Here is an 11,527-nt window from a genome sequence, read left to right as displayed (position 1 = left end):
ATCACAGGCACGTAAAAAGGGTCAGTTGAAGCAGATAGGAGGGACAAGGGTAATAATAATTTTATATGGCTACTCAGCTCAGTGTAGCATATCTTCCCTATATATATCCTATATAGCTGCAATACATTAAAACAAAATTTCCTTATGTTATATAAGCATTTCAAATGAAGGGAGGGAAAAGACAAGCTAGATAAATATGAATGAAGTGAGGCAGCTGATTTGGTGAGTCACTCTATAGGGAACATTTAAGCAAAAAGGAGCTGTATGAAAAATGACAAAGGCACATTGTGAGAAGAGGCTGAGCTTTTTGATAGACTGGAAGGTTAAGTGACTTGCACAGCTTTTCACTAATAATCAAGTTATCTGTCACTCCAATGGCATGAAACAGAAATATTTAAATCCTGGGCATTTATGCTTTTGCATACAGAATACTTACAGCCAACATCTAGAGTTATCTTCCCAGATGCAATTCCTGCATCATTGGTAGCCATGCAGGTATAATCACCAGCATCCAAATCCTGTGTTTCTTGGATTTTCAGGAGGCCCCGATATGTATCAATAGTAAGAAATGCTGATACCCTCAATTCTAGGTCACCTAGGTTCAGACAGAATACTATGAACTAGCATGGAGAATTTCCAAAATAAAATCAAATGAAGCTGTCACCTAATCAGAGTGATATCATATATGACTGTATTTAATGATGTACCTAGAAGCCCTGTTTCTATTCAACAGAAAATGAGAACATCCACTATTACATTACATAGGACATTTTAAAAAAATACTATATATACCCTAAAAGTTTAGGGCACAAGCTAACCACTAACTGAGTGTGGTTAGGAAAAAACTTCCAATATGGGCAGGTTTTTCCAGAACAGTCTACACTAAGAGTTTTTATGCTTCACTCTGATGCATCTGGAATGGGTCACTATCAAATATGGGATTAGGTGGACTATTGGTCTTATCTTTTCAGGAACACTGTGATTCTAGAAACCACTCCAGGTTAATTGAAGCAACACAGCCAATATACAAGTGCAGGCAGGAGTTAATCCTTTCTCTAGGAGTGGAGGCTCAGTTTTCAAGAAGGAGAGAGGCCCTCATTTAGCAATATGATGATGCTCAGTGTGCTGGTTGCCAATCTCCTCCACACTCTAAGGAACAGGTTGTAATGGGCACCTTTACATTTGGGTGGAAGGTGAAGTAAGGAATTCATTGGCTTTTGTATACGGATTCAAGGAACCACACAGTTACTAAGCATGGAAGACATGGTTTGAGATTTTAGTAACATTCTATAAAGTAAAAAGGCTACTATTTAGCAAACAAGAGGTTTGACTCACTACTCGTTTAACTGACTAGACATCAAAGTAACTTATTAATAGATTGAAAAAGTAAGTCCTACAGCTGCATCAACAAGGTTAGAACCTCATGGGTCAGGTACTACTTGAATAATAAGTTAGCTTTGGGGGACCATAAAACATGCTTAGTAATTGGTTAAAATATTGTTGTTTAAATAAATGAAACAAACAAATGGATATGCATGGATATAAAAAATGCACCTTTAAACCACCTAACTTGAGGAGGTGGGACTCCAGTGGCTTTACATTCCATTACTGTTGTGTCTCCAAGAGCAACCAGAATTTCACTTTGAACCACAGTCAGCTTTGGGCCCTCTGAAAAGAAACAAAATACTAGAGAACATTTTAAACAAGCAAAACAAAAAGATGACTATTTACAACATATCTTTATTTAAATCATGGTGGGGTCTACTATTCTCTTGCTACAGAACATCTTAACAGAAATTGGGCCAACTTGAGAATTTTATGTGGCCTTTAACACAAAACATTAGGAAGCAAGATAAGGAAGAGACTGGAATGGCCAAAGCAACTAAAAGGTAAGAGTAATATTAAGAAATTAGAAATAAGAACTTGGAGGACTGGATGATCCAGGGGAAGTAGAAGAATTCAGAGATGCTCAGTCTGCTTGAAACGTTTTAATAATAATTCTTAGCAGATTTCCATTATTGGTTGTGTGTTACTGTCATGCCTAAAGGATCTGGTCAGAATTAGGGTTCCATTGTGTTAGAAACACTGTAACATTATACAATGGTGATTCCTGCCCAAAAAGCTTCTTCAGGGAGATAAGTGATCAAATATGAAGTGAGATTAGGGAAGAATAGAATCAAATGCATGAAACTTGAAAAACTGAAGAAAAGGTTAGAACTTAGTTGCGGACATACTCTTCTAGTAGGTCTACGCTCACCAGAAGTTAGCACTGTTCATTGCTTAACCGCAGTCACAGCACAGAGTAGACATGTTCAAGCTAGCTTTAAACTAGGTAGTTGGGTTATCATTCACAAACTATCTGTGGCAGCAAGAGCCCAGAATGGACCACTTCACCTTGATTACTGAGCATACTTTAGAGTCTCCTCTGGGCTCTGAGGGCACTTAAACACATGCAGAGAGGCTGCTCCAATGCTCTGTAAATCCAGCATATTGGAGAAAACTCAATTAATCAATTCTGCTGGAGTGTGGAAATTAACATCCTCCAGCAGCCTCTGGGGTCACATGCATCAGTGTCCCCATGCTGAAAAATGGTGGTGGGGTGCTTTGAACTAAAGCTCATCAAACGAGCTTTACTTCAAAGTGCCCCGCTGCCATTTTATCAGAATGGGAAGACTGATATAAGCGACGCTCGGGTGCTTTTAATTAGTGTGGCTCACTAATTAAAAGTGCCCCCCACCTCTTTGGGCATTTCTATAAATGCCCTAAGCTCCTACTACTAAACTGTTCACAGGACCCAAACTACCTTGCTTAAAGTTAACATGGGTATTTCTGTACTACATTGAAATCAGTGCTGTAGCTACAGTGGAGATCAGTGGAGATCTAACACATCATCTTATTTCTCACATAGCCTTCAATAAATATTAAAAGTAACTAGCTATCTCAATAGAGTTAAACAGAACATGTCTACGAGACATTTACTATGTGGTTGACATATTAGCTGCACAATAAATGTCTTGGTGTCTTTACGTGTGCCCCTGTGAGGCTAAAGTAAACTATTTACTCTGCAGCAGGATAGTCCTTGTAAATACAATACTTGTAAATACAAGTACTTTCCTACTGCAGAGTAAAAAGAACCTCTGCAGCAGTGCATGTACAGATGCTGCAGGGACAGGCTAGGGCCCAAGGGTGTTTCAATGTGGGGGCTGCTGGCTGGCTAGCCCTGCACTGAAGCTCCCTCATGCCACAGCTAGCCCCTCCACAGTACACTGAGCTGAGGGGAACAGCCCCGAACTCACAGGCTGACCCCCGCTCCCAAAGGCCTCTGCCAGTCAGGGCAGCTCCACCCCAATTGCACATGCTGCACCTGAATAACCTACAGTTTATTGCTCCAGAATTAATTGGCCCATGTTCAAATGGCATGTCCAGGAGCAATAAACTCCAGAGCAATAAATGCTCCAATTTATTCAGGCACCATAATAGCACATGTAGATACACCCATAGAACACTACAATTTCCTTAATTTTTACAAACATTTCAATATTTTGTTTTGAAATTTCATATCTATGAAAATTTCTGAGCTCTACTAACTGAGCATTATCCAATATTTTTCCTCAGATTATCTGTTTGCTTGTTTTTTTTTAAAGACTTTCCTGTCTCTTGTGATACTTGCCAATATATGTGAGAGTAGAAGTGTCTCTTTCTGTCCCAGCCGAGTTACTAGCCAAGCAACCATAAAGTCCTGCATCTGTTGAAATTGCCCTTTTGATTATCAAAGTACCTTCTGGAATGAACCTATATCTGTGAATAAACAAAAATTCAGCCGTCACTAAGAAAACAGTAAAACAGAAAAGAGAAAGGCCAAAAAGCCCAGCACCCTACCTGTTTGAGCCAATAATGAACATATCATTGCGTGTCCAGACTATTGTCGGCTTTGGATAACCTGTTGCAGAACACCGGATAGACACCTCAGAGCCAGTGGTAAATGACTGATTCTTGGGTGAAATGACAACTTTAGGTGGTTCTGTAAAAAAAAACCAAAATAAAGAAAATGAACAAATGAAATATGCTGAACATGGATGAGGCTCACATTTGTAGCCAGTAAACAAATCTTAAAAATAATCTTGATCTTGAAAATAATCAATTTAATACAATTTTCAGAAACACATTTCAGTGGTGAAAAACAAAATGTTTTCCCCTATCGTCTCTTTTCAAAAATGTGATAATGTTCAGAAATGCATGGGAGAGTTATGAAAGAATATTTATACTTTTCAAGCAGCAACTCATTAGACATGGTGCCATTTATAAAAATCCTTTTTATCTAGAGTGATGCTCAAAATGCTTTAATACTTCATATTTTTTGCATTACAAATAGCATATTTTAAACAGCTTCTACTCCAATTATATACTTGCCTGGCAGAAAATATGCTTGACTTGAGGAGAAAGTAGTACTAGAGATAGTGTTTTGATTAAAAAGGGAAAATAAACTACCATATCCATGTACTTTAAATTTGCTTTAGAATGTGCTCAGCCAAACTTGAATGCAAGAGCACAAGTTTCAATGCAAAGCCAAACCCGAGCCAGGTTCATCAATAAAATTCACTGAGGTTCACAAATCTGGATTGATCTTAGGGCAAGCTGTGCCAAGTTTGGATGGAAACTATGAGAAACTGTTGTTTCACATGGCTTGAACTCAAACCAGAAGAACTTAGCAGCTTAATTAAGTTGTGAGTGTTTGTTCAAACTGAGATGACAGCAGCCCGTAACCTCAGAGGTCGATGCAATTTGGATATTAAGGTGAAAGTGAACTTCAAGAGTCAGTTACAAAATTCCAGATGTACATTCCTAGGAGAATTGATTTTCAGTTTAAACTGAGATATAGGAGACATAGGTTCTCACTAAGGATCACATGCCCAATATGTGCAGCACACTGGTGTGATGACATCATCTTTTTGGGAGAGGGTGGGATGTGTTTGGGAGGTATGTGTGTGTATGGAATATTGCTGACCATTAAAGTAACACAACAAAAGACAGAGCAAAAAAGGATTTAAAATTTTTTTATCACCTGGGACTCAGCCTATTCTAAAGTGGCTATAAGATACTGAATCATTAAGGGAATTTAATGGCACCATTCTCATAGTCCTAGTGTATATCATATTTTTTTAATGTACAAAGTGATCATTTACAAAGTAAATACAGCGTGATACAGGACTTGGATCTGTGGCAGATCTGTATGCACATGTCCTACAGACTTCAGTGAGAATTTGACATGTTAAAAGACAGCAAAATCAAAAGGAAGATTTTGGTATATTTTTCTAGTTGTTCCTGCTGAAATTAAAATACAGGATCATAGAAAAGTAAGGTTAGAAGGGACCTCACAAGATCATCTGGTCCAAACCCCTGCTCAAGTCAAGAACATCCCTTACTAAACAATCCCAACCAAATGTCTGTCCAACCTGCTCTTGAAAATTTCCAGAGAAGAAGATTCCACAGTTTCCCTAGGTAGCTTGTTCCAGTACTTGTTCACCCTCCTACTCAGGAAGTTCAGGCCACAAATAATAGCCCATCGCCATTCTCTGCAATTGCCCTTCAAGTATTTGAAAACTGTTGTCAAATTCTCCTTCCATTTTCTCTTCTCCAGGCTACATAACCCATTTTTTTAGCCTTTTCTCATAAGTCCTTCCTCCCAGACCTTTAATCATTTTTGTTGCTCTCCTTAGGACTCTCCAAACTGTCCACATCCTTCTTGAGGCACATGGCACAACACTGGATGCAGTACTCCAGGTAAGGCCTCAACAGTGCTGAAAAGAGTAGAAGAATCACTTCCTTTTATTTGCAAGTGACAGTTTCATAGATTCATAGATGTTAGTGTCAGAAGGGACTTCAGTAGATCATCGTGTCTGACCTCCCACCCTGGGCAAAAAAGAGCGCTGGAATCAGATGACCCCAGCTAGGTGCTTATCCAGTCTCCTCTTGAAGACCCGTAAGGTAAGGGAGAGCACCACCTCCCTTGGAAGCCCATTCCAGATTCTGGCAACCCTTACTGCAAAGAAGTTCTGTCTAATGTCCAACCTAAATCTGTTCTCCATCGATTTGTGGCTATTGTTCCTAGCTACTCCAGGGGGTGCCCTAGTAAATAGAGCATCTCCTATTCCCTGCTGCCCTCCCCTGATGAATTTATAGGCAGCCACAAAATCACCTCTCAGCCTTCTCTTGTAAAGACTGAAGAGATCTAGGTCCCTCAGTCTCTCTTCGTAGGGCCTTGCCAGCAAGACTCTGACCATACGAGTGGCCCTCCTGTGAAGCCTCTAAAGCTTCTCCACATCTCTCTTGAAGTGCAGCGCCCAAAGTTGGATGCAGTACTCTAACTGCATCCTAACCAGTGCCACGCAGAGGGGAAGCATCACCTCCCTGGACCTATTCGTCATGCATCTGCTAATGCATGATACAGTGCGGTTAGGTTTGTTGATCACTTTGTCACATTGACAATTCATGTTCATCCAACTATGACTCCAAGATCCCTTTCTGCTGCTGTGCTGCTGAGAAGGTCATCCCCCAGTGTGTAAGTGTGTTGGTGATTCTTTTTGCCCAGGCGCAGCACTTTGCACTTGTCCTTGTTGAACTGCATCCTGTTTCATTCTGCCCCTTTTTCCAGCCTGTCCAGATCCGCCTAGATCCATTCCCTACCCTCTGGTGCTGTTAATATAACCCAGTATGTTGTTGGCTTTCTTTTCTTTGTTCTTTCTTTCTTTCTTTTTTTTTTTTTTTGCAAGAAGAGCTCACTGTTGGCTTATATTCAGGTTATGGTCCACTGTAACCCCCTTGGTCCTTCTCAACAGCACTGCAGCCTAAGCAGTCATTCCCCAGTCTGTATTGGTGCAAGCAATTATTTCCAAAGTGCAGACCTTTGCACTTGTCCCTGTTGAGTCTCATCTAAATGCTGACCATTTTTCTGGTCTACTCAGGTCACTCTGGATCCTAGCCCTATCCTTCAGAATTTCTGAAAATCCACCCAACTTGCTGTCATCTGCAAAAACCATACACTCAATCCCATTTATGAAGATATGGTTATGTAAACTATGGTTTCTTTAGTACTCTTACTTTTGTCAGACCTGTAAGATTCCTTTTCATTGCCTTTTATGTTCCTTTCCAGTTGCATCTCAAATTGCGCCTTGGTTTTTCCAATTTTCTCCTTGTACACTCATACTCTTATACTCTTCCCTAGCAGTATGACCACACTTTTTGCATGATTCCGGCTTATTGAAGAGATTACTGTCTAGCCAGACTGGTCTCCTGTTACAACTCACTATGCATTTATATATACAATAAGCAGCCACATACAGTGAACAGGATGCTGTGATGATATACAAGTTGCATGATTGCTATAACTCTCTCTAGATTTATCACTGGAAATCCCCTTTTCCTCCCACAATTAACTTGTGATAATGCCAAAAGAAACATTTTACAGGAGAAACTCTTTTCCTGGAATAGCCTCTTTCTTGACAGATTATTTGATTATTATTATGTATTATTTGTCTTACTCCATTCTCCTATCTAGAAAAAAGGAGCAGCATCATATATTTCCTTGCATGGCAAAAACGATATGTCAGTCCTCCTATTCATACTAAAATCTTGAGAGATAAATGCACATAGTTTCTATCTTCTAGCATTCCACATCCACTCAAGAGCTAGTAAGGCCAAGTTATTAGAGTTCATGTAGGTCTGAGATTAAACATTGTGATGAAGCCCTTTGAGATAGGATATACAATCCTGGCCATTTTCAGTAATATTTTTCTTAAATAATGATAGCTATGACAGCTCTTCCATGCTCTCAGCACTTTTCAGTCAAATCTCGAAAAGTTTTTTCAAAATGAAAAACTATTTTTATTAATTTATAGAAGGAAAATATGATTTAGAGAAATTATTCAGAAATTACATAGCAAGTTCAAGCAATAACTTGGAATACCAGGAGGCCTCCTTAGCAACTATTTGCATTTTACATAAAGCAGTTCATCAAAAATGTTACACATTTTGGATAACAGGGGTCAGCAAGGCCATAAGTATTATTAGTTAAGCCAATTCCTACCTTGCCTAACACAGGGTCCATACCTGTTACAGGCAGATGATATTCCTTCCCCAATCTGGGTTGTAAATGTCAGCTTATTAAGTCACTACTGCAAGGCAGGAGTTATATAAAAATAATATTGCTACTATCTGTAATTATTATAGATGATATATAATTATGCATTATAAATTATAATGGCTGCATCCCCACATGCAGGCACTTGTGGTTTGTGGCACCACAAGCCTCTTGTGGTACTACAAACCACACACATGGAACATTAAAATATGCCCTGTGCTGTTAATTTGCAGTACAGAAGAAAGATTTGCTACCAGGATTTCCCAGTAGCAGAAAAAAAACCAAAACAGGAAAAAAAGGTGGCACAGAGTATAGAAAAATAGCATGAGCCAGAAGAAACAGAAGCTTGGTCCTCCAGTGAGATGCTCACCTTTAACCAGTATTCTTCACCTATAATAAATGTTATTTTGAGTTGTATGTGAAATTTCAGGTCTTCCATTATTTTATACAAATCAATTTGCTGTTATAATATCAGTAAGGAAATAGCCCTCCCTGTAATGCTTTGTTATTTAGACACAGCTTTGTGTGGTGTGGTGTGGTGTGGTGTGGTGTGGTGGTCAGAGTAGCAAAATTGCAGTTGGCCCTTCTGATTTTGTTCCCAACCAATGACTCAACTGTCATGTACAAGTTGTTGGCACTGGATTAATGACCATTGTTCTAATGCATCTCTACTTTACCTGCATGCCACTTCCCAAAAGCAAACCTCTAAATACCATTTTCTAGCCATTACAAGTAGGTAGCTACGTTTCCAAAGAGAACTAAAATGGAGGAGTAGCTAACTTACATGGGCACTTGCAAAAAAAGTGTAATTATGCAAATTCTTCTTAACTGTTTTACATGAACCTCTGGTTTCCTGTCTTAAAGTTTTGGCCCTGATCCTCTCACCTTTTCAGTTTAACCACCTGTAGAATTGGTATAGTAACAACTGACGCACCAAGCGTATTGTAAAGTCAGAGTTTTCTGAGGTCATGGAAGGAAAACACACCATTTAAAGGCAAGGCAGTAGCACTAACAGAGTCTGGAATTAAATCCAGACACAAGAGAGAAACAAAATGAATGTATATTCTGAAGTGATTCATGATGTGCAAAGTTTCCTCAGATATTTTTATTTTGTTTTAAATATTGCCAAGCGAGACTGGGAGATATTCTGAATGCTTTGGGTTTGAAGAAGATCTATTCTCATGTTGATATTAGAAAATTCTGTGTTTGGCTCAACCGGCAAGTACAAATTGCGCTTTGACAACACATCACTGATAATATAGTCTTTTCAACACAGCAATATTATTTTTATTATACAGGCAAAAGATAAAAAGTAACAGACTGTACTCAGTATACTTCCTGAATTCTATTGGTCTGTCTTGTGGAGAAGAGAAAGCCAACAAAAGACAGTTGAAGCTCTAAGCAAGATGCCAGCTAGCCACGTTTGGCACTAATTGACAATCTTGTTTTCTCTCTCAGAAAAGGACAGGCAGAGGATGTACCACCTATCGAGGTGCAGAGTGAAGTGCAGCTCCCTGGTTTAATTCATGGTGCTTCACAGAAAGCGTTATAGGTTAAACTGATTCTCCCACCTGACGGACGTTAGCTGTTAGGTTGTGAGAGTGTAGAGATTGGGCTCCAATTTGGAGCCAATCCAGGGAGAAAGGCTGCATCTCTGCAGCCTCTTCTTGCTAGCTCTGTCTCACCTCTCTTGGACTCTGGTACTGTCTCAGGATGGGAGAGAGAGGAGGCAAGGGAAGGAGATCCATTCTGGGGCTTCCCCAGACTGTGCTGGAGTGAAGGGTGGGGAGACTGGAGCCACCCACACCAGGCGTGCTCCAATTCACCTGCCCCATCCTCCAGAGCTGGCTAGGAAATCCCTAGAATGAGCTCTCTCTACTCCCTTCCCCTCTTCCCAGCCCTGCTCTCAATGCACCCAAACACGAGTTAATGATGGTGCTCCACTTTGGTCCGTCTTCCAGGTTCAGACTGTCACAGGATTGGGCCCTTTTAAAGTGCTCTGCAGCCATGCACTTGTGTTTGGTCACAGCTGTACAGCACTTTCAGGGGTGAGATCAGGTACAAATTGTCACTTCTGTCTATGCCTTTGCTGACAGAAGTGGTCTGCTTCGGTCAGAGTTAATACATTAAGGGGAGCTCATTTGTATTGCTCCTACTGTTTTCTTCCTTTTATGTGGGGGTGAAATTCACTTCAGTAAAGATGGCTAGCATGAGCTCTAATGTACTATGATTCCATTAAAGCCCTTAAACCAGTGATTCCTAACCAGGCTGCTAGAGCACCCAGGGGTGCCTTGAGATCCTTTGAAAAGTGCCATGAGATATAAAGAGACAAGCCAAGTGTAAGGAAATAAGCAGAGGCTGAGGCCCTGACTTGTCACTGTTCCCCTCCGCCCCCGCCACCACTGCCCAGCCCCTCAGAAAAGGAGATAAATACTGTACTATGTTAGTTGTTGCCACTCAATTCACAAAAGTTATGTGCCTTGATTTTTAAAAGTTTGAAAACCACTGACTTACACTAATCTTAATCAACATATAGTTCTTAAGCTGGGCCTCTGACTAGGATGTATATTTGAGGCGCCAGTGTTTTCTGTCCTGCACTATAGTTCATTAGAACATACAGTTGTTATAAATATTAAAAAATCTTTCTTTTTTATTTTTCACTTTATGGAGAAAACCTTATATATATTTGCCTTATATACAGATTGGGGGGAAAAGAGTCCAACAGTGCACAGTACGAGGAAAAATTTGCTATTTTACAATAATCTTGTTTTTCATTAATTTATGTATTTTTCTATACATAAGTCCTTGGAAACCTAGACTTAGATAAGTATCAACTAAAACAGAATTTGTACATAAGCATAAACATCCCTTAATACAACAGGAATCATCTTAAAGATTTCATAATTATTTGAGGCAGTAGAAACGAGAAAGAATTCTTTGGAAAGCTGCATGATTGAACTTGCTCATGTCAGCAGTAATGCACAAAATTACAGAAAACCAAGGCTGGAAGTTACCTCAAGAAGCCATCTAAGCCAACCCCCTGGTCAGGGCCGAATCATCCCTGTCTAAAACGTCCCAGACCAACATTTGTCTGAACTGCACTTAAAAACTTTTGGCAACAGAAATTCCACAGCTTCTCTGAGTAATCAATTCCAGTGCTCAACCACTGTCATATAAAGAAAGTTCTTATTAATATCCATTCCCTTGGTGCAGTTTAAGCCCATTTTTCCTGTTGCCAGTGGACATATATAATAAGTAATCTATAGTCCTTTTACAGCAACATTTTTTGTATTTGAAAACTGTTATCAAACCATGATTCTTTCTTTTACAATAAGGAAAGATAAACAAATAAATAGTTTATTTACACTGTCTTTTGAAATCACAAGAAAG

The 11,527-nt window shown here is 39.6% G+C and overlaps 1 protein-coding gene across 2 annotated transcripts in view; it reads right to left on the bottom strand.

Moving 5' to 3' along the window:
* The window catches only part of HMCN1 (hemicentin 1), a 348,410-nt gene that overhangs the window by 194,389 nt on the left and 142,494 nt on the right, over nucleotides 1–11,527 (bottom strand). For both annotated transcript variants that reach the window (XM_019556684.1, XM_019556685.1), the window contains exons 12-15: nucleotides 3,880–4,021; nucleotides 3,671–3,798; nucleotides 1,555–1,668; nucleotides 437–595 (exon numbers count right to left, since the gene is read on the bottom strand). In XM_019556684.1, the coding sequence (XP_019412229.1) occupies nucleotides 437–595; nucleotides 1,555–1,668; nucleotides 3,671–3,798; nucleotides 3,880–4,021 (543 nt within the window). The remainder of the gene's footprint in view (nucleotides 1–436; nucleotides 596–1,554; nucleotides 1,669–3,670; nucleotides 3,799–3,879; nucleotides 4,022–11,527) is intronic.

This window comes from Crocodylus porosus, unplaced genomic scaffold (assembly GCF_001723895.1).
Source record: "Crocodylus porosus isolate Cpor-Errol unplaced genomic scaffold, CroPor_comp1, whole genome shotgun sequence".
Taxonomy (NCBI): Eukaryota; Metazoa; Chordata; order Crocodylia; family Crocodylidae; genus Crocodylus; species Crocodylus porosus.
This window is presented reverse-complemented; position numbering and strand designations above follow the sequence as displayed.